Source organism: Stegostoma tigrinum, chromosome 8, assembly GCF_030684315.1.
Source record: "Stegostoma tigrinum isolate sSteTig4 chromosome 8, sSteTig4.hap1, whole genome shotgun sequence".
Taxonomy (NCBI): Eukaryota; Metazoa; Chordata; class Chondrichthyes; order Orectolobiformes; family Stegostomatidae; genus Stegostoma; species Stegostoma tigrinum.
Genome location: NC_081361.1, coordinates 39,742,163 through 39,769,440, shown reverse-complemented (window position 1 = coordinate 39,769,440; position 27,278 = coordinate 39,742,163). Strand labels below are relative to the sequence as shown.

Here is a 27,278-nt window from a genome sequence, read left to right as displayed (position 1 = left end):
TAGATAAAACATGACTTGAAACAAATGGGAAATTTCACAGACATTGTGAGCACTGCCAATTAAATTAAAGATGCATTCCAAAGCATTCTGCTAATTGCTTTAAAAGAATGTTAAAGTTTAATGCCTTTATAATTGAAATCTATTTTTACATTTTAATTCAGTGTGCAGATCAATACTTTCTCTTACAAATGGATAATGAACAGAGTAAATGATTAATAAAATGTGAGGCTGGATGAACACAGCAGGCCAAGCAGCATCTCAGGAGCACAAAAGCTGACGTTTCGGGCCTAGACCCTTCATCAGAGAGGGGGATGGGGGGAGGGAACTGGAATAAATAGGGAGAGAGGGGGAGGCGGACCGAAGATGGAGAGTAAAGAGATGGAGAGTGGAGAGAGTGTAGGTGGGGAGGTAGGGAGGGGATAGGTCAGTCCAGGGAAGACGGACAGGTCAAGGAGGTGGGATGAGGTTAGTAGGTAGCTGGGGGTGCGGCTTGGGGTGGGAGGAAGGGATGGGTGAGAGGAAGAACCGGTTAGGGAGGCAGAGACAGGTTGGACTGGTTTTGGGATGCAGTGGGTGGGGGGAAGAGCTGGGCTGGTTGTGTGGTGCAGTGGGGGGAGGGGACGAACTGGGCTGGTTTAGGGATGCAGTAGGGGAAGGGGAGATTTTGAAACTGGTGAAGTCCACATTGATACCATATGGCTGCAGGGTTCCCAGGCGGAATATGAGTTGCTGTTCCTGCAACCTTCGGGTGGCATCATTGTGGCACTGCAGGAGGCCCATGATGGACATGTCATCTAGAGAATGGGAGGGGGAGTGGAAATGGTTTGCGACTGGGAGGTGCACATCCTCACCATCCCCCCAGACCTCCCACTGACTGAGGACGAACGGTCAGTCCTTAGCAAGGGGCTTACCTTTGTCCCCCTACAACCACACATCAACGAATACCAGTCACGGTTGGACATAGAGCAGTTTTTCCGCCGTCTTCGCCTCCATGCCTACTTCTTCAACCGGGAACCCAACCCTCCTTCCACTGACCCCTTCACCCGCTTCCAACACAAGTCCTCCTCCTGGACACCACCCCCAGGCCTCCTACCCTCCCTCGACCTCTTCATCTCCAACTGCCGTCGAGACATTAACCGCCTCAACCTCTCCACCCCTCTCACCCACTCCAACCTCTCCCCCGCAGAACGGGCAGCCCTCCGCTCCCTCCGCTCCAACCCCAACCTCACCATCAAACCCGCAGACAAGGGTGGCGCAGTGGTAGTATGGCGCACTGACCTCTACATCGCCGAGGCCAGACGCCAACTCTCCGACACCACCTCCTACCGCCTCCTCGATCATGACCCCACACCCGAGCACCAAACCATCATCTCCAACACCATTCACGACTTCATCACCACAGGGGACCTCCCACCCACAGCCTCCAACCTCATTGTTCCCCAACCCCGCACGGCCCGTTTCTATCTCCTTCCCAAAATCCACAAACCTGCCTGCCCTGGTCGACCCATCGTCTCAGCCTGCTCCTGCCCCACCAAACTCATCTCCACCTATCTGGACTCCATTTTCTCCCCTTTGGTCCAGGAACTCCCCACCTACGTCCGTGACACCACCCACGCCCTCCACCTCCTCCAGGACTTCCAATTCCCTGGCCCCCAACACCTCATATTCACCATGGACGTCCAGTCCCTGTACACCTGCATTCCGCATGGAGATGGCCTCAAGGCCCTCCGCTTCTTCCTGTCCCGCAGGCCCGACCAGTCCCCCTCCACCGACACTCTCATCCGCCTAGCTGAACTCGTCCTCACACTCAACAACTTCTCTTTTGACTCCTCCCACTTCCTACAGACTAAGGGGGTGGCCATGGGCACCCGCATGGGCCCCAGCTATGCCTGCCTCTTTGTAGGTTACGTGGAACAGTCCCTCTTCTGCACCTACAGGGGCCCCAAACCCCACCTCTTCCTCCGGTACATTGATGACTGTATCGGCGCCGCCTCTTGCTCCCCAGAGGAGCTCGAACAGTTCATCCACTTCACCAACACCTTCCACCCCAACCTTCAGTTCACCTGGGCCATCTCCAGCACATCCCTCACCTTCCTGGACCTCTCAGTCTCCATCTCAGGCAACCAGCTTGTAACTGATGTCCATTTCAAGCCCACCGACTCCCACAGCTACCTAGAATACACCTCCTCCCACCCACCCTCCTGCAAAAATTCCATCCCCTATTCCCAATTCTTCCGCCTCCGCCGCATCTGCTCCCACGATAAGACATTCCACTCCCGCACATCCCAGATGTCCAAGTTCTTCAAGGACCGCAACTTTCCCCCCACAGTGATCGAGAACGCCCTTGACCGCGTCTCCCGTATTTCCCGCAACACATCCCTCACACCCCGCCCCCGCCACAACCGCCCCAAGAGGATCCCCCTCGTTCTCACACACCACCCTACCAACCTCCGGATACAACGCATTATCCTCCGACACTTCCGCCATTTACAATCCGACCCCACCACCCAAGACATTTTTCCATCCCCTCCCCTGTCAGCTTTCCGGAGAGACCACTCTCTCCGTGACTCCCTTGTTCGCTCCACACTGCCCTCCAACCCCACCATACCCGGCACCTTCCCCTGCAACCGCAGGAAATGCTACACTTGTCCCCACACCTCCTCCCTCACCCCCATCCCAGGCCCCAAGATGACATTCCACATTCAGCAGAGGTTCACCTGCACATCTGCCAATGTGGTATACTGCATCCACTGTACCCGGTGCGGCTTCCTCTACATTGGGGAAACCAAGCGGAGGCTTGGGGACCGCTTTGCAGAACACCTCCGCTCAGTTCGCAACAAACAACTGCACCTCCCAGTCGCAAACCATTTCCACTCCCCCTCCCATTCTCTAGATGACATGTCCATCATGGGCCTCCTGCAGTGCCACAATGATGCCACCCGAAGGTTGCAGGAACAGCAACTCATATTCCGCCTGGGAACCCTGCAGCCATATGGTATCAATGTGGACTTCACCAGTTTCAAAATCTCCCCTTCCCCTACTGCATCCCTAAACCAGCCCAGTTCTTCCCCCCCACCCACCCACTGCATCCCAAAACCAGTCCAACCTGTCTCTGCCTCCCTAACCGGTTCTTCCTCTCACCCATCCCTTCCTCCCACCCCAAGCCGCACCCCCAGCTACCTACTAACCTCATCCCACCTCCTTGACCTGTCCGTCTTCCCTGGACTGACCTATCCCCTCCCTACCTCCCCTATCCCCTCCCTACCTCCCCACCTACACTCTCTCCACCTATCTTCTTTACTCTCCATCTTCGGTCCGCCTCCCCCTCTCTCCCTATTTATTCCAGTTCCCTCTCCCCATCCCCCTCTCTGATGAAGGGTCTAGGCCCGAAACGTCAGCTTTTGTGCTCCTGAGATGCTGCTTGGCCTGCTGTGTTCATCCAGCCTCACATTTTATTATCTTGGAATTCTCCAGCATCTGCAGTTCCCATTATCTCTGAGAGTAAATGATTAAGGCAGGTCTTGGAATAGTGCCCATGTCACTAGATTAGTAACCTAAGGAAACCAGGTGAATGATGTTCTGATGCTGCTCTGCCCACCGCTGACACCGACGTTGCTCCACCCACCGCCTCCACAGCCAGCAGCTCCAGAGTATACACTAGCACCCAGCCCTGTTGGGTCTTCACCATCCCCCCCCCACAGACCTTCCCATCACCAAGGATGAATGGTCAGTCCTCCCTAAAGGACTCACCTTTATTCCCCTCCACCCTAACATCAAAGAATATTGCTCACGCTTGGAAGTTGAACAGGTTTTCTGCTGCCACTGCACTTGCTTCTTTAGTCGTGAGCCTAACAGTCCCTCTACTGAGCCCTTCTCCCGCCTCCAACACATCCCTTCCTCTTGGACACCACCCCAAGGCCTCCGACCATCCCTCGACTTCTTCATTTCCAACTGCCATCAAGACATCAATCACCTCAACTTCTCCACCCCTCTCACCCACTCCAACCTCTCCCCCACAGAATGTGCAGCCCTCCGCTCCAATTCCAACCTCACCATAAAACCCGCGAATAAGGGTGGTGCAGTTGTAGTATGGCGCACTGACCTCTACATCGCCGAGGCCAGGCACCTGCTCTCTGACACCTCCTTCTACCGCCCCCTTGATCATGACCCCACCCTATACCACCAAAACATCATCTCCAGACCATCCACAACCTCATCACCTCAAGTGACCTCCCACCCACAGCATCCAACCTCATTGTTCCCCAGCCCCACACCGCCTGTTTCTATCTCCTTCCCAAAATCCATAAACCTGACTGCCCTGGTTGACCCATCGTCTCTGCCTGCTCCTGTCCCACCAAACTTATCTCCACTTATCTCGCCTCCATTTTCTCCCCCCTGGTCCAGGAACTCCCCACCTATGTCAGTAACACCACCCTCGCCCTTCACCTCCTCCAAAACTTGCAATTCCCTGGTCCCCAACACCTCATCTTTGCCATGTACCTCCAGTCTCTATATTCTTGCATTCCCCATGCAGATGGCCTAAAGGCCCTCCACTTCTTCCTGTCCCTCAGGCCCAACCAGTGCCTCTCCAATGATACCCTTATCTGCTTAGCGGAACTCGTCCTCACCCTTAACAACCACTTCTTCAACTCCGCCCACTTCCTACAGACAAACAGGTGGCCATGGGTACCCACATGGGCCGAAGTTATGCCTGCCTCTTTGAGGAATACATGGAAGTCTGTCTTCCAGAGTTGCACTGGCCCCATACCCCACCTCTTCCTCCATTTTATCGCTGACTGTATTAGCGCCGCCTCATGCTCCCATGAGGAGCTCAAACAGTTCATCCACTTTACTAATACCTCCAACCCCAACCTTAAGTTCACCTAGACCATCTCCGATATCTCTCTCCTTCCTGGACCCCTCTGTTTTCATCTCTGGAAACCACTTGGAAACCGATATCTATTTAAAGCCTACCGATTCCCACAGCTACCTAGAATACCTCTCCCTCGCCTTCCTGAAACAATGTCAATCCCTATTCCCAATTCCTTTGTCTCCGCCCTATCCCGAGATGAGGCATTCCACTCCCGGATATCCCAGATGTCCTCATTTTTCAAGGACCACAACTTCCCCTCCACAGTGGTCGAAAACGCCCTCGACCACATCTTTCACATTTCCTGCAATGCATTCCTCACACCCCCTCCATGCAGTAACAACAAAAACAGAATCCCCCTCATCCTGACATACCACCCCACCAACCTCTGGATTCAATGCATCATCCTCTGCCACTTCTGCCACCTGCAATCTGACCCCACTACCAAGGACATTTCTCCCTCCCTACCCTTATCTGCCTTCCAGAGGGGCCGCTTTCTCCGTGACTCCCTTGTCCACTCCACACTCCCCACTGGCCCCATAACCCCGGCACCATTCCCACCATCCCTGCAACCGCAGGAAGTACTACACCTCCCCTCTCATCCCCATCCCAGGTCTCAAGAAAACCTTCCACATTAAACAGATGTTCACCTGCACATCTGCTGTACATCTATTATATGTGCGGTTCCCAATGTAGCCTCCTCTACATTGGGGAAACCAAGCAGAGGCTTGGAGACCGCTTTCTGGAACACGTATGCTTGGTTCGCGACAAACGACTGCACCTCCCACTTGCAAACCACTTCAAATCTGTCTCCCACTCCTTGGACAACATGTCCATCCTGGGCCTCCTCCAGTGCTACAACAATGCCACCTGAAGTTTGCAGGAACAACACCTCATATTTCGCTTGGGAACCCTGCAGTCCAATGGTCTCAATGTGGACTTCACAAGCTTCAAAATCTAACCCCCCCCCCAACCTCATCCCAAAACTAGCCCAGCTCGTCTGTCTTTTCTCCCACCTATCCTCTCCTCTCACCCCAATCCCCACCCTCACCCACCAGCCACATCCCCGCCTCCTTGACCTGTCCGTCTCCTCTCCACCTATCTGCACCTTTCATCCGCGTTCCCCTATCTCCCTATTTATTTCAGAGCCCCTCCCCCTTCCTATTTCTGAAGAAGGTCCAGACCTGAAACATCAGCTTTCCTGCTCGGCCTGCTGTCCTCATCCCGCTTTACACCTTGTTATCTCAGATTCTCCAGCATCGGCAGTTCCTACTATCTCTGAATGTTCTGAAGACGTGGGTTCAAGTGCCTCATGACAGGTAGTGAAATTTTAACTCAGTAAATATCTAAAATTATAGCCTAATGATCAGCCAAAGTGTAAAAATATCTATTTGGGTTGCCAATGTTCTTTTAGGATCCGCCATCCTTACCTTGTTTATTTTACACGTGACTGTAGAGTCACAGCAATATGGTTTGTTAGCCGTCTGGACAATTAGGGATGGGCAATGTATGCTAGAAACACACAATCCCAACAGTGTGAAAATGGGCTATTCGGCCCGTTGAGTCTACACTGACCGTCTGAAGAGCATACTACCCACACCCACCCGTGCAGACACGGGGAGAATGTGCAAAGCGTCACACAGTCACCCCAGGGTGGAATCGAACCCAGGTCCCTGGTGCTAACGCTGAGCGGCATGCCCCTAGTTAAAAAAAAGCAAGCAAACACATTTTTATTTTGTGATTGCGCTAGTTTAGGCAATGTTGTACAAATCGCATGAATGAAAAGAACAAGGAACTGTGTGTGATTTAAATCGTTACTTCACTGTGTCAGCGCTGGAAGGGTGGGTCGAAAGATGTCCAGCTGTGAGGTTCTTCGTGGTATAGGTGTTCCCAAATCCTGCCGCCGGGAATGGGGCGGGGAGCAGTTCTTTCGTCACCATAACAACCGCGACGTGTCCCCGCCCCCTTGCCCGAACGCTGATTCAAATTTCAGCCATTAGAAGCGCAGGGTTTGCTTATTTGCTTAATTTATGTAACGGCTGCCGATGCTGAGGCAGCTCGTGGAAGGTGCTGCGTAACTGTCGAAACTGGTGGAAATTCGACTGGCAGTGAGCAGTACTGGGAGGATTAAAATTCGGGGGAAAGAGGCACGCTGCTGCATCTTGGAGACTGAGTTTAGAAAGGATTGGATTTCCAGGTTAGCCACTTTGGAAGCACAGCGCCTTCTTTATTTATTAAGACAAAGCGAGTCTCGCTGCGCTTGAATGCGATCTGTCTTTAACATAACTTGTTGACTGAGTTTGATCGAAACACTCCAGTGTCCTGCCATCTCCAGGAGACAAGATTTGTCATACAGGTCAGTATCAAGAATGAGACGCTCTTTCTTCTTGTTTGGCTCTCTTGGTTGGTTTGAAATGCCCCTGTCTGCTCAAAAAGTGACAAATAAAAGGTACCCTAAATGCTAGTTAAGACTTCACCCTGGACTGTTGCCTACGTCGCTCTCCATTAAATTATCTAGATCAACGGCACTTGAAACGTCTTGGGTGTAATCTTTAATCGGATTGCTCCTTCGTGGCCCAATTTTGTATTGGGTATTCATTAGTGAACTGGAACTATAGGACGACCAACCGATAGGATTGTGGAGACAAATTGGAACTTGTCCTGTGTCTTTAAAATGAAAGAAATCAGATGCCTGTCATAAATTGATAGGATAGCCACAACTAGCGACAATGCCAGTACCTTGGCAAAATTAAGCATGTTATAATCCGAAGGAATATCTAGTAGTTCCAAGTACTTGTCGATTTGGGGTTGGCGACAATTTTGTAAGAATTTGAACATGGGTAAGCAATTAATAACTGAAAAGAAATTTTTGGACGTCAGTCAGTCTTTAAGCTTTTTATTAATGGGAAAATAAGCAGATGGATAGAAAGTATCATTTTCTTTCAGCTTAGGCAACAGAGGGCACATTATGTTCAGGAAATTGAAGTGTGACAGTTTGCACATCTGGTAAGAACGATTTCCCTCCCGAACCCCGCATTTAAATGGACAGAAATTGCGAATATATGGACAATTAGGCCGTCTATTAAGGATTGTTGCACCTCTTTGCCTGATTTCCTTGTATCTCCCCATCAAATACCTCACCAAAGCCTGAACAATCCAGTTGTTCCAAGTACAACAGTAAATTGTTATCAATTGTGATTTTTTTTAAGATAATCAAATGTGAGGCTGGATGAACACAGCAGGCCAAGCAGCATCTCAGGAGCCTTTTTGTGGAAATGCAATTTAAATGTAAATTGGAATCCTTGTATTCTTTTTGAATTTGCATATGAGGGATAGATCATCTTTATTCACTGTAAGGAATGAGATCTGTGTAAATGCTATCGTGATGCATCTTGGCTTTTATGACTTAGAACCCATGATTTTACTGTTTTGCTGTACTTTGTTTTCATCAAAGCTGTTTTCATTTTAAATCCAGGATTAGGTATCATGGATACAAACTGCTTTATAGTGTAATAAAGTGTGGAGCTGGATGAACACAGCAGGCCAAGCAGGATCTTAAGAGCACAAAAACTGATGTTTTGGGCCTAGACCCTTCATCAGAAAAGCTTTTCATCCAGTTCCACACTGTTATCTTGGATTCTCCAGCATCTGCGGTTCCTATTATCTCTGTTTTATAGTGTAGTTTCTTTCAGCAAATATAACCATGTGGAAAGTTTAAAGCGGAATAATACACTGCAGAACTGTTTTGCCGTCTTTCTGGTAAAACATCTTGCATTCACATAACTATTTGCAGGTTTTGCTTTTAAAGATTAGCATTTGCTGGCTAGTCTGAATTAAAATTGAAATTTATCATGCTACACAATTAAACATTATTCAGCAACATGATCTACAGTGTACAATAATTAAAATATGCCAAAGGACAACACATGGCAGCCACCAGTACTACATGCATATAACTAATCAAAAAGAGGTAACTTTTACTGACAAACTGAAGTCTCAAATTCAGTCATTAATTCCCGATTATTAAACAGAGGGAAAGCTTGATTTGACTCAATGTTAGAATAAGATTGGACAAGTAACCTATTAACTAATGACTAATCTTTCAAGCACTTGTTTGAGTTATTCAACAGTCTTCAAATATGCAAAAACAGTTGTCTTATTATACCCGCCTAAGATCAGAGGATGTTGGGCCGGGGGGGGGAAATAGCAAAATAGACAGTAGGAGTTAAGATTAGCTATGACTACTGAAATCCAATCCATCCATTCTGAAGAAGGGCTACTGGACCTAAACCATTAACTAATTCATTTTTTTCCCCCTCTCCCAGATGCTGCCAGACCTTCTGCGTTTCTCCATCAATTTCTGTTTTTGTTCATTTTAAGGGTCACTTCTTTGACTGGCTAAAGATGAGAAGTGGTGTTCTACAAGAATTTGTGTAAAGATGAAACCAGTAATTGCTGGAAATACTCAAGTCAGGTAACATCTTGTGGAAACAAAATCAAGAGTTAGTGTTTTAGTTTGATTGTTTATCAGAACTCTGTGGTGGAATAATTATTTACAGTTTGCATAAATGATTTGGACCTCCAGGAATGGAAATTCTATTTGAGAGGAATAGAATTGAGATACCAAAGAACCAAGAGCAGGAGTGGGCAACTTAGCCACTTGAGCCAGCACCACCATTTCATTTGATTGTGCGGATCTCATCTCAGCCTCAACTGCTTGTTCTGCAGAACCCTTCAACCCATTATCAATTAAACACCTGTCTGCCTGTTTCCTCATTGAAATTTTTTTCAATGACCAGCCATCCAAGACCCCACTTCTGAAGAAGGATCCTGACCTGAAACGTCAACTCTCCAGCTCCTCCGATATTACCTGGCCTGCTGTGTTCCTCCACCTTCACACTACTGATTCCAGCATCAGTAGTTCTTACTTCCTCACCACACTCTGGGGTAGTGATTCCACAGATTAAGTTAAAATTATACCAGTCCTTGGTCAAATCACACTTGGTGCACTGCTCTGGTCTCCATATTATTGAAAAAAGTTACAGGCACTGGAGAAAGTGTGGGGGAAAAGAATATTACCAGCACTTAGTGGATACATTTAAGGGGAAAACATGGAACGAGCTGGGCTTTTTCTTTTTTTTTTCTTCTCGAAAAATAGGAATTTGTAATATGTTCTTGCATTTAAACTAAGATATACTTTGGCTTGTTTTCTTAAAAGAAATATGATTGAGGTAGAGGCTTTCAATTTTATGCGTAGATTTTATTTAGGTTGTTGTAAAGAAGATGTTTCTTCTTCTGTGGAAGGTCAAAACTAAGGGCTACAAATCTAATAGTGCCAATAAAATCAATCAGATATTTGCAAGGTTATCCAAACAGTGGTGAGAACATCAGTAAGACGGTTTATCGGATTACATTCCTGTTCTGTTTCATTCTTCCCATTCAGGTCCCTGAATTAATCTCAATGTATCCTGCGTCTTTTACAATGTTCAAAAATATATTATTTTGTAATCTGACTACAGAATGCATACTTCTGTAAAGTTCTTTTCAGGAGATATCTTCAGGGTTGAAGAGTCCTTCATTTGCTGGTGATGTCTTGAAACCAAATTAATTGTTCTTCTCTATGATGTTCATGTGCCTTGGATTATAGATTTATGTTGCAATGACTAAAACTGATTGCAATATCCAATGTCTAGCTTGACCTGAGCAGAATATAGCTTCACCATGATTTCTGGAAAATTGAACTTAATTGGTTTATGTTCGATATTTCTGTTCCATTTTTACATGTTTTTAAGATGTTGGGCCTCCTTTTCTTTAAGTGATGTGGTCCTGAACCATATGTTTCTTTAGAATGGTGCAATGAAGGAGTAAGCCTATAAAATAAATGTAGCTGTCTCATGCAGCTGACTAATGACTATATGAATGTACAGCAAGCTGAAAATATTAATGGAACCTGGAATGTTACTTGAAAAATAACCTTTTTATTATGGTCAACTGGATTTTTCTATGTTTTGAGGGGTTGTGGTTACGGCTGTATTGGTAAACAGAAGGCGAAAAATGTCTTAAATTTATTTTTCATTTGAAGTGCAATTCGACTCTTAGTTCCAATTGGAAATCCTTCAGGCTACTGTTGTAAGTTAAGGAAGTTTCTGTTCAGGCCATGGTAACTCTGTTACAGGTAGTTTTGGTTGTCTATTATGATCCATTACCTTGTCTATTAACACACTTATCTCTGATTAAAAACAGAATGATGTTTGAAATTGCCATTTCTAGTTGTATGACATATAGAAAAGTGCAGCCCAAGTCTTTCTTGTAAATATGCTTTTTAAGTGGGCATGCCATATACTACGATAACAATGCTGTTCCAGTATCATAGAGAACATTACAGCGTAGTACAGGCCCTTTGGCCCTCAATGTTGTGCTGACCTGTGAGACCAATCTGAAGCCCATTTAACCTACACTATTCCATTATCATCCGTGTGTTTATCCAATGACCACTTAAATGTCCCAGAAAACATTTGCAACATCTGCATGATTTATTTATTAATATCTTCTTCTTATCTACACTTAAATTCAGTCATCTGTCTCATTGAGTGTAAACATTTGCTTTTGAATTACTGGCACATTTTAAAACTATTTTTAGCAAAAGTCATGTAGGACATTTTAATTCTCTTGGATGTAGGTGTTACTGGCTGGCCCAGTATTTAGTTCCCTTTGAGATGGCAGTGATGAACTGCCTTCTTGAGCTGCTGCAATCCATTTGATGTTGGTACGTGCACAATAACATCAGGATGTTCCAGACTTTTGACCCAGTGACGATGAAAGAATGGTGGCTGTACTTCCAAGGCAGGATGATGAGTGCTTTGGAAGGGAACTTGCAGGTTTTGATGTTCCCATGTATTTGCTGCCCTTGATTTTTTTTTTGAAATGGGAGTGGTTGTGGGGATTGAAGGGTTCTGTCTCAGGAACCTTGATGAACTTCTACAGTGCATCTTGTATAATATGGTTCACGTTGTTGCTACTGTGTATTCATGGTGGAAGTAACGAATGTTTGTTTTGAATGTTCTGGAGTGCAGCTCCATCACTCATCCAGGCAAGTGTGGAGAATTACATTGCGCATCTGACATTTGTCTTGTAGATGATGGACAGGCTTTGGCAAGTTGGGAGGTGATATGCTTGTTGAAGGATTCCTAGCCTTGATCTTTATTTGTAGTCACAGCATTTATATGGTGAGTCCAGTTCGCTTATATCCTGATCATCTCCAGAATGTTGATAATAGGGGACTTCAACTACGATAATGTCATTCAATGTAAAGTGGTGAGGATTGGATTCTCTGTTGGTGGTAGTCACTGTCTGGCATTTGTGTGATGTGAATGCTACTTGCCACTTATCATCCAAAAACCTACATACTATGCATATCTTGTTGCATTTGGACACAAACTGCAATGGTATCTGAAGAGTCACAAATGTTGCTGAACGTCTTGTGATGACGGAGGCCATTGAAGCAGCTGATGATTGTTGGGCTAGGGAGAATAAAATCACACCATTAAGGCCCTCTTGTGGCACACTGGTAGTGTCACTGGACTAGGAGGCCTTAGTTCACCTCCCACCCTCTCTAGAAGTGTATAATAACATCGCTGAACATGTTGTTTAGAAAAAATTAGTTTCATTTTTTTTGTTAAAAATTTAACCTTTTGAGTAGCGATCAGGACCTGTGTAAAATTGGGGTTATTTTGAAATTTTTTTGTTCCTCATTCACAGGATGATTTATTGCTTTGAGGGAAGCTTGCAGGTGGTGATCTCATGCATCTGCTCCCCTTGTCCTTCAAGGTGGTAGAGGTTGCCGGTTTGGAAGCTGCCTTAGTGAATTACCACACTGCATGGTTTAGATGGTTCAACTGCTGTCACTGTTAGTGATGGACACAGTGAATTTTGAAGGTCGTGGTTGAATGCTGAACAAGCAGCAGCTTTGAGCAGTGTTTCATTATAGATACACTAGAAGCAATATTTTCTTGTAATTTGACTTTTAATGTTTTAACCATGCTTAGCTGATTTTCTTTTTCAACTTGCATTGTTAGACGTCTGTGCTTTGGAAGTTAAGTAATATTTAGTTTGACAAGAATATATGGCAGTTACAACCCAGAATTTAGAAATAAGTTAACTGTTCCCTTCAGAAAGCAAATTGCTAAAATTTCAACTTGCATAGTGTTATCGTGGGGATGAATTTTCTTGATTTTATTTACAATCTCTAGAGGGTTTGTTGCATTTGAATTTAGTAAGAAAAGCCTTGAAATTGACATACACAGTACTAACACATGATTGAGTGCCGATATCAAGTTTGTCTTTCCACTACATCACATTAAATAGGTTAATGCTTTTATTTAAAATGGCATAGGGAAGAATTCATTGTGCACATTATGTATTTCTGCAATGAAGTTCACTCCATATATTTTCTAGGCTAAATTCTTGATGAAAGCTGCTACAAAATAGCCTACTGAATGGGCCGTGGAAGATGTATCATATGTTGATTCATGCTGTATGAATAGATAATAAAACCTGTGAAGCATTTCGTATAATTTTGTGATTTTAGTAGAATCTATACAATATGTGGAAGTTGAATGGGGCCTAACAACATTCTGGAAGACTTGTGCTCCAGAATTTGCTGCTCCCCCAGTCAAGCTGTTCCAGTGCAGTTACAATGCTGGTGTCTACCTGGCAATGTGGAAAATTGCCCAGCTATGTCCTGTGCACAAGCAGGACAAATCCAACCTGGCCAATCACCACCCAATCAGTCTCCATTTGATCATCAATAAAGTGAATGCAAGGTGTCATCAACTGTACTATAAGCAGTACCTGCTCAGTGACGCCCAGTTTGGGTACCACCAGGGCCACTCGGGTCCTGACCTCTTTACAGCCTTAGTTCAAACATGGACAAAAGAGCTGAATTCCAGAGGTGAAGTGAGCATGTCAACCCTTGCCATCAAGGCTGCATTTGACTGTGTGTGGCATCAAGGGGCGCTAGCAAATCAGCAATCAGTTGGTATCAGGGACAAACTCTCCACTGGTTGCAGTCATAGGAAGATGGTTGTGTTGTCGGAGGTCAGTTATCTCCATTCAGAACATGTCTGCAGGAGTTCCTCAGGACAACATCTACCCATCTTCAGTTGCTTCATCGATGACCTTCCCTTCTTTGTATGGTCAGAAGTGGAGACGTTTGCTGATGACTGACTGTACAGTCAATGCTCAGCACCATTTGTGACGGTTCAGATACTGAAACAGTCCATGCTCAAATGCAACAATATCTGGTCGGTATCCAGGCTTGGGCTAACAAATGGCAAGTGACATTCGTGCCACACAAGTGCCAGGCTATGACTATCAGCAATAAGAGACAATCTAACCACTACCCCCTGACATTCAATGGTGTTGCTGTCACTGAATTTCCCCACTTAAAAACATCCTGGGGGTTATTATAGACTAGAAACTCAGCTGGACTCCCCACATAAACACAGTGGCTACAAGAGCAGGTCAGAAGTTAGGAATACTGTTGGTGAGTAATTCACGTCCTGATTCAAAGTCTGTTCACAATCTAAAAGACACAAATTAGGAGTGTGATAGAATACTCCCTATTTGCCTCGATGAGTGCAGCCCCAACAACACTAAGGAAGCTTGAAAGCATCCAGGACAAAGCAGCCAGCTTCGGTGGCACTGCATCCACTCCCTCTACCACTGTTTAGTAGCAATGTGTACAGTCTACAAGATGTACTGCAGAAATTCACCCAAGATTCTTAGACAGCACCTTCCAAACCCACAACCACTTTGATCCAGAAGGACAAGGGCCACAGATGTCTGGGAACACCATCTTCATGTTCCCCTCCAAACCACTCACCATCCTGACTTGGGAATGTTTTGCTGTTCTTTCACTGCTGGCGAGAAATCCTGGAATTCCCTCCCTAATGGCATTGTGGGTCAGCCCACACCAGGTAGACTGCAGCAGTTCAAGAAGGCAGCTGACCACCACCTATTCAAGGGCAACTCTGGATTGGCAAGAAATGCTGGCCAGCCAGCGACAACCACAGCCCTCCAATAAAATGGAGGGCGGGTGGAAAAAAAAACAAACAAACGTGGAAGAATATTAGACTGTGAAATTTGATTTGAATCGCTATAGTGTGGAAAAAGACCCTTCAGCCCAACAAGTCCACACTGACCCTCAGATAACCCTAACCTGAACACTACAGGCAATTTGGCATGGCCAATCGACCTAGCCTGCACATCTTTGGATTGTGACAGGAAACCCACACAGACATGGGGAGAATGTGCAAACTCTGCACAGACAGTTGCCTGAGGGTGGAATTGAACCTGGGTCCCTGGCGATGTGAGGCAGCAATGCTAACCACTGTAGTACAACAATTCCTGCAATTTTTAAGAAAGGAATTTCTGATTGTTACATTAATTCTGACCAATTACTTTCAACCCCTTTCTCTTTTAAATTGCTTAGTTTTGGAATTGACTGTTTATGTGTGTGTAGATAGTGTTTAGCAGAGTTAAAATAATTGTGCTGTGGAACAAAATATATAATTCCACCTCAGTGCTTGGCAAAGATTTTAACTTTTATGGTTCTGAACTAAAAATAACCTGCACTTTGAAGTTCTCAGATGTTATTTTGGATTACTCCTGTTAATCTCTTAATTTTGACTGTTTTTTGATTTTAATATTTAAATATTCTGTAATATGACAACTGTATTGCCGACACTTTGATCATAATTCTAATTCCTTTCAGTAGAGAAACCGCCACAATATATAACCAATAGATTTTGTTTTTATTTTTTGAAGATTTTTTCATCCAAAATTACTTTTTCAAGGTACAGTCCACTATTACAATATTAACTAATGTATAGACAACTGACCATTGAATGAACTGTGCACCCAACATTTTTTCTTTAAATTTCAAAACTTTTTTCCAGTTGTTAGAAAGCTATTTCTGCTGAACACTTTAATTTGACTCCTCTACCATTTATAATAGTTACAAATGACTCCACTGTAGTCACAAAAATGATTTGATAACTTGCCAAGTTTTTTTAATTTCAGACAGCTGTGTGAACTAATTCTGCTGGTTCAACCCATGGCTTGTGTGATCTCGAATGATGTTAGACCATTTTTTCCCCATTCTTTCCATGCAGATACAACAAATACTGATATTTTGAAGTCTGCCTTCTACGTTCACCCCAATATGATGTTAATATCCAATATAATTAATTTACCAACCTAAGAATTCCATTTGACATGGAGCAGAAGTGCATTCCTACCATGTTCCTGACACTGCCTGTTTCTTGTGCTGGGGAAGAGGGAAATCAATAGGGAGAATAAAAGATCCATCGTTCAGAGACAGTTTTAAAGAGACACGAGGAAGGGCAGACTTGCCAAAAAAAATTCAAAGCAACTTTATCATAAAGGAGCTGAACATAAAGCAAAATATCAGGAAGGAGACGCTGATGGAAATAGCTACAGTGAAGCAGTCATAACCATAAGTATGGTGTCAATTTGCCAATAAATGCAGAGAAATATCAAGTAATGTGTTGGAAACAGCGACTGTAGTGGGAACCTTGTACTAAATACATTTTTTAAAATTAATACATTTAAATTTGTTAACCTTGTTTGTCTGAAAGCTATTTCTGCTGAGAGTTTTTTAATTTGGCCCTTCCATCATCAGAATCCTGCTTTTTAAAATGGCTACTCGGCGGAAAACCCTAACAGAAGTTGCACAAAGCCGACTATATAGTTTTGTAAAGGTCCTAAGTCACGACATGTGGATTGGTCTCCTCCTCTTCTCCTCTTTCTTCCCCCCCCCCCCCCCCCCCCCCCACTGAAATATCCATGTACATGGATATTTGAAATAATCTTTCATTGTTTTTGTTAAAGCATCATCTAACTATTTCAGCCTGTCTTACTTTGCCAGTTAAATTATCCAAACAGCAGTTCCACTGATCGGTAGACTTTTTGTCTGCTAATTAAACTGTTTCAAACAATTAAGAGGAAAAAAAACCAATGGTTTTCAATTTATGAAATGCACTCCAAAGCTCCTTGCAACACAGAAATTATTAAATTTGCCATTTATTATGGTGTATTGTTCAGGAGAAAATGCTGTACTTTGAGATGTACATTTAATATAAATATTTTTGAACTGATGTCAATTGTGTCCTTGATAAGTGTGACGCTATAAAATGAAGTGACAGTTTAAACATTGATGCCCACATCTCAAAGGAAGCACTTGTTGCCATCCCTAACTGCTGTTGTACTGAGTTTCATGCTAGACCATTTCTAAGCGCAGTTATGAGCTAACCATATTGCTGTGGGTCTGGAGTTACATGGTGGCCAAGGATGGCATTTTTTCAAAAAATAGAATCCCTACAGTGTGGAAGCAGACCTGTTGGCCCAATGAGTCCACACTGATCCTCAGAGCATTGCACTTTGACCCATCTCCCATAACACACCTAATTTACGTATCCCTGAACACACTGGGCAATTTAACATGGTCAATTCACCTCACCTGCACATCTTTGGACTGTGGGAGGAAACTGGAGCAGCTGGGGGAAACCCAGGCAGATACGGGGAGAATGTCTGTCTGTGTGGAGTTTGCACAGTTGCCCAAGAGTGGAATTGAACCCAGATCCCTGGCGCTGAGAGGCACTGGTGCTAACCACTGTCCACTGTGTCGCCCTAAATGACATTAGTGAATCAACTGGATTTTTTTTTTTAGAACAAAGTTGAAAGTTTCATCAATAAGAAAATCAACTTAAAATGTGAAATTCAATGAGTAAATTCTAAAGCAAGGAGCTGCCATGATGTGATTTTAATCCACACCCTCAGATCATTAGTCCGTACCTGTAGGTTGCTGGTTCAGTGACATTGCCACAATGCCACCATCCTCTGACATGATGATAATTTTAACACCTGCTATCAGATATTTAAGAGCAACCTTTTTCAGTAAAATTGGAAATTGCCCTTGCAGTTATCCATACACTTGTGTCTAGTTAATTACCTCCTTTCTTCCACCCCCCCACCCCCATACTATGCAGAAATTGCAATAGTGAAGGTATGAAAAATTAGCATAATTTCATCCATAATTTGGACATGTACTTCATCACTGTTCAACAAATACTTGCGTTATTATTTGGATATCTCCGTTTTTCCAGCTCATTATAGTTTCTCTGGTTTTCAAGTGGAAAAATTCACAACAAGGGAATATGATCAACACTGAAGCCGATTGACTGACTCTAATTGAACTATTGTTTTTGAATAAATTGCTCAAGCATAATTTTGGCAATGACATTTACACTTAACTTTATACGTAGTAGTTTTTCTAAAAAGAAAAACTATCTGTCAGAATTGTTTTACAAGGTTAAAATAAGTTATCTAGTTGAATTTTCCATTTTGAGAAATGTACTTGATGCTCATCAAAGAAATTAACTTGATTTTGGCACATGAAAATTCCAGCTACATTTTGGGTGGAATCCCCTTTTTTGTTTTTTACTTTTTTTATATAATTAGAAGGCCTAGATTGCATAAATCATTAGGAGGATCTTCATTTTAGGTTGTCAGAAATTTAAGGAGTAAAGTTCAATGTAGAATTGTAGATGCTTCTGCAGTATATCTCTTCAATTATTAATGGACTACAGCCGAGAATCTTGCTGTAATGTCATTTGTAGGATCATTGTCGTTCTTAAGACAACTATATAACTGCCATTTTCACATGAGGGATGTAACTAAATGATTGATTTGCGTTTTGCTGGGATCCTTTAGAGTAAGTGAAGGCTGTGCTGTTTGCTGTGCCTTTTATTTTGGCAAACTTTGACTTTAGTAGAACAAGAAGTGACCTTTATTAGAGCATGTAGATCTTGAGGGGACTTAGTAAATATACTGGACTATGGGAGAGACTAAAACTAAGGGATGTATGTAATAAAGGGTTTCTAATTTAAAGTGGAAATGAGATTTTTTTTTCCTGAGGCCAATAATCCATGGAGTTCGCCATCCCAGAGGGCAATGGAAGGAGGCTTATTGAATATTAGCAAGGCTGAGTTGGATAGTTTCAATTGACAAAGGGCCCAATAGCATAGGGTATGGAGAGGAGAGTAGAATCCACAAACTGATCAAACATGATATCATCAAATGGAGCAGATTTGAGGCTTTGAGTGCTTATGAATGCCCTACTGCTTCTAATTTTGTACCCGTATTTTCTATGATTGCATGCAATTTCTGTCGTCTTTTGAGATAAAGTGTACAATTAGGGACAGGAATTTGTCGTCTTTAGTCTACTGACAGTCATTAATGTTTATACATGTGAGCAATGCATTTTATCAAATATTATGCAAATGTTTGTTTTCTTTTGCAGGTTACAGTTGAAGAGTCTAGGGCCAGTATTACAGATATCATAAGACGTTTTGTGATCTGAAGTAACTTTGATCTTCCTCAGGAACAAGAAAAAGCAATGAGGAAAGAACTTGGAATATAGTCAGTACTCCTGAGGCGCTCATGCTTAGGGAGACTGCATCTTGGACACTAATTGAATTTTAAACTACAAGAGGAATTGGCATCCTTCTGGAGCCTACAGTGAATATGTTGATTGATGTCATATGATGCAACTGAATGGATGCAAATGATATTTTTGTTAGCCTGTGTGACCACCCTTCTTATATCCGATACAGGTAGGAATTCTTCCATTTTGAGGTTAACCGATAAATTACATAGCTTGTTTGACTGTTTTGATTCAATTTTGGCCCATTTTGGTAAAACAATTAAATGTTTACCTTTTTATAACTTAAAAGTTAAAAATCACAATTTTTAAGAAGAATCTTCTTTGCTTTGATTCTGCCGTTTGGGGAATTCAAATCGTGTTGAGTTAATCTCCACCACTCTGGCCAGAATGGGGCTCAAACCCTGTGCTGTGGGCATCTGTCTGATTCAGCCATTTAAGCCAACTGGTCTCACTAAGAGTCTGCATTGTCTTTCACAATTTAAGATTTCCACATTTTCATGTTAATTGGACAAAAATGTAACAAAATGCAAAATTCAAAAAATGTAATCCAAACTACTTTTCTTTATTTTTGTACTTTTTTTCCATTCACCATTATTTCTCTACCTTTTATTAAATATATTCTGAAATGATTTGGAGAAATGACAAGAACAAAAACCAGTCTTGTGCATGGCAGAAAACCTGTACAGTTTTTGAAGATTGTGTAATTTCAACAAAAATACAAGCAGATTTTACCATAAATTAAATTCCTGAGAAAATAGGATACTGAAACCAGCAACAAATTACTTGGGCTGCATCATAGGAATCCAGGAAAATTAAAGACTGGCCTGAAATTTGTGCAAGAATTCCCAGCGTAATTTCAGAATTTGGTAATGCTGCAGAAGGTTTGAGAATTACGCTCATCTTTTAATTTTATGCAGTGAAAGGTTTGATCACTGAAGCATCTCTTTCTTTTGTCAAAGGAAACTTAAACAGAGAATGGAACATGTAGGCTTGATCCTTCTTTATTTATATTGTTGGGGTCTGCTGTATTGCTGATATGTTGATAGAAAGTGTGTGCAAGGCTTTTGAAAAAGGGTGGAAGCAAAGTCTGCTTGGGTGGAATGCTGAAATCCCTGGCAGCTATTTTATGTTGCTGTAGTCAGTAGAAAGGGCTGTCCATGAGGCACTGATATGAGCTGAGTTTCCACCAATAATTTTAAAATTATTGGACCTTCTCTGTGCACCTAGGAGAAGTCGACTGCAGCACTGCCCTCGACATGAGGGGAAAAGAATATGTAATGGCGTAACTTCTCATAAATGGCTTTACATTTCAAGTCCATTGATCCTCTTATGTTTGTGGGTGGATGATTGATAGATCCCACACAGGTGTCCAAGGAGCCAGTTGCATAAAACTTCATGCAGGCTGATGGAGAAAGTGAAGTTGCATGGGATCCAGGGTGTACTAGCTAGATGGATAGAGAACTGGCTGGGCAACAGGAGACAGAGTTGTAGTGAAAGGGAGTTTCTCAAAATGGAGAACTGTGACCAGTGGTGTTCCTTAGGCATCTGTGTTGGGACCACTTGTTTGTGATATACATAAATGATCTGGAGGAAGGTATAGATGATTATGATTAGCAAATTTGCAGATAGCACTAAGATTGGCGGAGTAGCAGATAGTGAAGGGGACTGCCTGAGAATACAGCAGAATAGAGATAGATTGGAGAGTTGGGTGGAGAGAGCGCAGATGGCGTTCAATCCAGGCAAATGCAAGGTGATGCATTTTGGAAGATCTGATTCAAGAGCGAGCTTAATGGTAAAGGGAAAAGCCCTGGGGAAAATTGATGCACAGGAGAGATCTGGGTGTCCAGGTCCGACGTACCCTAAAGGTGGCAATGCAGGTCGATAGAGTGGTCAAGAAGGCACATCTTCTTTCATCGACGTATTGAGTACACGAGTTGGCAGGTCATGTTGCAGTTGTACAGGACTTGGGTTCGACCACATTTGGAATGCTGCGTACAGTTCTGGTCGCCACATTAACAAAAGGATGTGGATGCTTTAGATAAGGGTCACAATTTCAAGGTGAGAGGGGAAAAGTTTAAGGGAGATATGTGTGGAAAGTTCTTTTATGCAGAGGGTGGTGGGTGTCTGGAATGCATTGCCAGTGGAGGTTGTAGAGGATGGAACGGTAGTGTCATTCTAGATGTATCGAGACAGATACATGAATGGGCTAAGAAAAGAGGGATACAGATCCTTGGAAAGTAGGTGACCGGTTTAGATAGAGGTTCTGGGTCGATGGGCCTGTTCCTGTGCTATAATTTTTCTTTTTTGTTCAGTACAGTTGTAGCATGATAGCCACCATTCCTTCAGGTTTTGAGACATGTTCCAGCAGTAGGAATAGTTCTGTGACAGCATCTGGGATGTTGTCACTCTGCACTGATTCTTTGCCTTCATCATTCAGGAAATGGCATTGAGGACAAGATGCTTTGGCCCTCTTGCATGTCAGAGTCCTTCAGTGGTAACCTTTTTCATGTGGAGGCTGCTTAACATCTGCTGACGGTTGTTGCTAGTCTTCGGCTTGCTGGTGCATTTGTTCCTCCATTTGTATGTTTTTGTTGTATTGTGTCCTGTTTTGGCAGGGTCCATCAGTGATTCATTACAATGAATCTGTGTAGATGAAAGAAACTGAACAGGTCTTTGCTGCTTTGAGTGGGTATCCTTCTCATTACTCTGTCAGATGCCTGTTCTATATGCTTCGCCGTTCAATGAGACGTGAACCACTTTCACAAGGAGTGCCATGGAATGTCTGCATGTGGTACTTTTGCACTTTATTCTAATGAATGCAGTACTAGTCACCTTGCAAAGAGACTTGGGAGATTGTAGTGCTGCATGAGTACTGAGACCTTCCCTCAGTGCCACATCACTCAAGAAAGACAACATTGCATAGAAGAGCATATTGCAGATTACTTGCAGTTTAGGCGATAAGCTGTACAGGGCTCCAAATTGATTTCCTGTGAAAGCCTGCATTACTTCATGTTTTGTGACCTGTGGTATCTCCTTTTATAAGGTCTCCTGTGATTGCTTCCGTTCACAGAGATGATTACCTTCAATCTGTGAACAGTGACAGGGTCAAAATTGCTTGTGACTGGAATTTGTAGTCCATACAGTTGTATTCTGCACGCATTTCTTATGCATTGTGATATAGTTGTAAAGAATTACAAGTCATTATTAATTCAATATCTGTTGAAAGGACTCCCATCACTCAAGTGGATCCCTGATTTTAAAAAAAATCAAACCTGACTTCTACCACACACACTCTGCAATTTATAGCCATTTTCCATTCGTCTTGCAGACTTAAAATACAGAAAGAAATGCAGATCATCTTGGCATTGGAAGTCGCAGGTTCAGCGAAGCCAAGGATACTTCTGAACCTCTACTTGACGTGCCCTGCACAGCTCATTAACTAATGTTCCGTCCCGCCACCTTGTATTACTACTCTACCTTCGACAGAGCCCAAACAATCCTGAGCCTTGTCAACACGCTCTTTTGTCCTGCCTACCGTCGTGTTCCACAGTATTCTTGTCGAGGCGACCGTGATGCTGACTGGTGATTTGTGGCCACTGACACCCATGCTCACCCAGTAGAGGAGTTAAGAGGGCATAGGTTTAAGGTGGGAAGCAAAAGATTTTGAAAGGACCCGAGGTCCAACTTTTTCACGTAAGATGGTGTGTATATGGAACGAGCTACCAGATGAAGTGGTAGAGACAGGGTATGATTATAACAACATTTAAAAGACATTCGGACAGGTATATGGTTAGGAAACGTTTAGAGGGATATGGGCCAAACACAGGCAAATGGGAGCAGCTAAGTTTAGGAAACCTGGTCTGCGTAGATGAGTTGGGCCAAAGGACCTATTCCATGCTGTATACCTGTATGACTCTATTGATAATTAACAGCAATTAGTTGTGGATGTGAGAGTATCTTGGAATACACCTTCTTCTAAACAGACTCGTGATTTGGAGTTGCTTTTGTTTTCAGTTCAATGAATGTTTACCATGGTAGAAGAAGTAAGTGAACTGTATTTGTTGCCAAGGGAATATTATAAGAGTTAACGGCTGTGAAACTTAGTTAAGTTAAAGTTATGCGATGTCAAGTTTTAAAAAATGTTGTTTACTGTAGGTTTTGTTCTTCTTTTTAAGGCTACCCAATCACATTCCCTTGTGAAAAGATGTAGGTTTCTTCTTCGTGGCTTTAATGGTTATACCTCTGTGACCCAATGCAATTTTGTTTGTCTTTGGAGTCATTGTATTTTTTTCTTATTTTGTTTTTTGAAAAGATGTATTTGTGGCTTAAAGGGACATATGTTTTGAACTTGTTACAAATGGGTTAATACACAATCTACAAAATAAACTCTATGATCACAAGTTAACCTAATATTTAATTTTTCCATTTTAAAAATTCAAATAACATGCAAAAAGTCTGCATTATGGAGACTTGACTTTCAGTGTCTACTAGATTTCTAAATGTTTACTGCTTTTAAACACAGTTAACATCATTCCATTTGAAATAGATTAAAGTGTAATGCAACATTATTAAACAATACTTTGCAAGATTTATGAATTTATAAAACATTGAGGGTTGTGAAACTATTCAGTGCTGCTATGCCTGATACTGCCCAACTGTTGCTAAAAGATTTCTGTTTTCTTTGCACAACAGCTTTTTCCAGCTAAAATATATCTCAAAATTTAGTTCTAACTATTTATAAGACAAATTCTTGGAAATATGTAAAACGGTATCTGTCATGGAGAAAATGAAAAGTTAATGACCTTGCCCTCAAAAATGAAGTAAGTGTGTCTGAATATAGTGCAATCTTTTTGGTTGTGCTTGAGTAGCTGGTAGTGTACAAGTTGAGATATGGGTGTAAAGCTTACAGTCGTGTTTAAAAGTAAGCTGAAAAATGGGTCATTGGTAGAGATTCTAGGTGAATGAAATGTATGGTATCTTCAGCATTGTATGAGGTGTGAGTTGCAGTTTGTAGGCAATGGCATTTGAAACTGAATTCACTTGTGTGCCATTGTCGAACTTGTAGCATTGCATTCAGACTCTCTGACAGCTGTGGCTATCTGGTTGCACTGCCTTTGCAAAGCTGCTTTGAAGGATATATAGATTACAGAGGATTTCTTTTATGGAATCATACAACATGGAAACAGACCCTTTGGTCCAACCAGTCCATGCTGAACATAATCCCAAACGAAACTAGTCTCACCTGCCTGCTCCTGACCCGTATCCCTCCAAACCTTTCCAATTCATGTTCTTGTGTAAGTGTCTTTTAAATGTTATAACTCTACCTGCATCCACCACTTCCTCAGTAAGTTCATTCCACACATTCTTCTTTTGTTTAGAAAAAATGTCCCTCATGTCTCTTTTAAAATCTTATTCCTCTCGCCTTTAAAAATGTGACCCCTAGTCTTGAAATCTCCCATCCTAAGGAAAAGACACCTACCATTTACCCTGTCTACACCCCTCATGATCTTTATAAACCTCTACAAAGTCTCCTCTCCACCTCCTACACTCCAGTGAAAAATGTTCCAGCCTAGCTATCTTTTCTTTATAACTCAAACCTTCTTGGCCTATCAGAAAGTTGTCAGGTATATTCTGAGCTGTCTCTAGCTCACTAAAATCCTTCTTATAACAAGCCAATCAGAACTGGACACAGTATTCCCAGAAGAGGGCTCACCAATGCCCCGTACAACCTCATCCTGACTTCGCAATTCCCATACTCAAAGGACTCAGCAATGAAGGCAAGCGTGCTAATTGCTGTTTAACCACCCTATATTTTTGTGATCCAAATGCCAAAGAATTATGCACCTGATCCCATGGATCCCTCTATTCCACAACAATACTCAAGGCCCCACCATTAATTGTAAAAGTCCTATTTGTTGTACCAAAATGCAATACCTTCAATTTATCCAATTTGAATGCCATCTGCCATTTTTTTTCAGCCTATTGCCCTACTGGATCAAGATCCCTTTTGTAATTTTAGAAAACCACCTTCACTGTCTGTTATGCCACCAATTTTGGTGTTGTCCACAAACTTACTAACCATGCCTTCTATAGGCTCATCCAAATCATTTGTACAAAATAACAGACAAAAGAGGACCCAGAACTGATGCCTGTTGAACATCATTGGTGACAGGCCTCCACTCCAAAAAGCAACCTTGTACCATCACTGTCTCTGTTTGATAAGCCAATTGTGTACCCATTTAGCAAGCTCACCCTGAATCTCATGTGACCGAACTTCTCTGATTAGACCACCAAATGGAACCTTGTCAAACGCTTTATTAGAGTCCAAATAAATGATGTCTTATGCTGTGCCCTCAATCTTTTCGGTATCTTCCTCAAAAAATCTCTAATCAGGTTTGTAAGATACGATTTTCCTTGCAAAAAAATCGTGCTATTTCTCTAATCTTTTTTTTGCCCCTCTAAATGTTTATAAATCCTCTTTTACTATGCTAGACTAACACCTGGAATCCATGAGTTGTCTTTTGAGAAAGTTAGACAGGCTAGGCTTGCATCCATTGATGTTTAAAATAATAAACAATTTCTTGTATGAAACAAGATCCTGAGGGCTGGATCTGGAAGCTCCCTTTCCTCATGGGAGAATCGAGAACTGTGGGTTAGTGTTTTAGAAATGTAGTGTCACCCACTTAAAGATAGATGAATTTTTTTTTAATCAGAGGCTCAAGTGTTTGGAACCCTTCCTGCAGAGGTGGTGGATGCAGCGCCTTTGAATATGTTTAAGGCAGAGGTAGAAGGAATCCTGATGAGCAAGAGAGTGAAAGATTGTTGGAGGGTAGGTGAGTAATAGAATGATCAGATTGGCCATGGACTTATTGAGAGTTAGAGCAGTCTCAGAAGGCCATGTTGTTGCCTCTTTTTCCTAAAGGAGAATGATCCCATTGCCCTGACCAGCTCCTTTATCACCTCCCTAGAAGGTGAACAGTGCAGCATCCTTGTCTCTTCCTTGAAGTTCTAGCATTGGCTTCAACTACGCAGTTAACATTGCTGATTTCCTGTCTTGTATTGGAAACAATGGGAAGGAGTGAAGAAAACATTGTAATCTCAATTTTTAAGAGCTATTAAACATAGCCCACAAAGATTCTAAAGTATATACAGGAACCTGGGGTTTAGTCAAATAAACAGTCCAGCTTACTTTTTTTGTCTTTTAAGCATTAGTAAACATTTAGCTGCTTCTCCAGTTAGATGTATCTTGTCCAAAGGAACTATCTGAAACCAGGTGATAACCTTCTCAAAACTTGAATTCGGTTTACCTTTCCTGTTCATTCCATTAGTGCTGGCTGTTAAAATGGCCAATCTCTAATCTTGTCATAACTGAAACTCTCCAGGCCAGGCAACATCCTAGTAACTCTCCTCTGCAGCCCCACCTGTGCTATCACATCCCTCCTATGACACAGATTCCACACCAACTCTAGCTGTAGCTTAACTAAGATTTTGTACAGTTCCAGTATAACCTGCCTGCTCTTACTCTTAAGCATCAGCTAATAAAGACAAATGTACCACCTGCTTTTTAATCACTTTATCTGCCTGCCTTGATTCCTTAAGGGAATGATATATATGCAGACCAAGGCCCCCCATCCTTGGTGCTTTTCAGGATTCCACTATTATTTTTGTTCGCACTGCCTGAGTGCAGTACCTCAGATTTATCTGAATTGAATTCCATTTGCGACTGTTCAGCCCAATGTAATCTAACACTATCCTTCACTTAATTTATTATCCTACCAATTTTTGATTCATTTGCAAACTCATTTACGTTCAAGCCTAAATCATATATATAAACCGCAAACAGTGAGGGTATCCACACCGCCCCCTGTGGTACCCAAGTGC

The 27,278-nt window shown here is 42.8% G+C and overlaps 1 protein-coding gene across 8 annotated transcripts in view; it reads left to right on the top strand.

Moving 5' to 3' along the window:
- Positions 1–6,084: 6,084 nt before the first annotated feature.
- gpsm2 (G protein signaling modulator 2) overlaps positions 6,085–27,278 on the top strand; it is a 57,858-nt gene continuing 36,664 nt past the window's right edge. For 2 of the 8 annotated variants that reach the window (XM_059647809.1, XM_059647802.1), the window contains exons 1-2: positions 6,920–7,226; positions 19,254–19,566. In XM_059647809.1, coding sequence (XP_059503792.1) covers positions 19,508–19,566 — 59 coding nt within the window. In that variant the 5' untranslated portion in view covers positions 6,920–7,226; positions 19,254–19,507. Of the gene's footprint in view, positions 6,190–6,919; positions 7,227–9,250; positions 9,345–19,253; positions 19,567–24,089; positions 24,218–27,278 lie in introns of those variants that run through there. The other 6 variants (XM_059647803.1, XM_059647805.1, XM_059647807.1 and 3 more) reach the window with 6 other exon arrangements.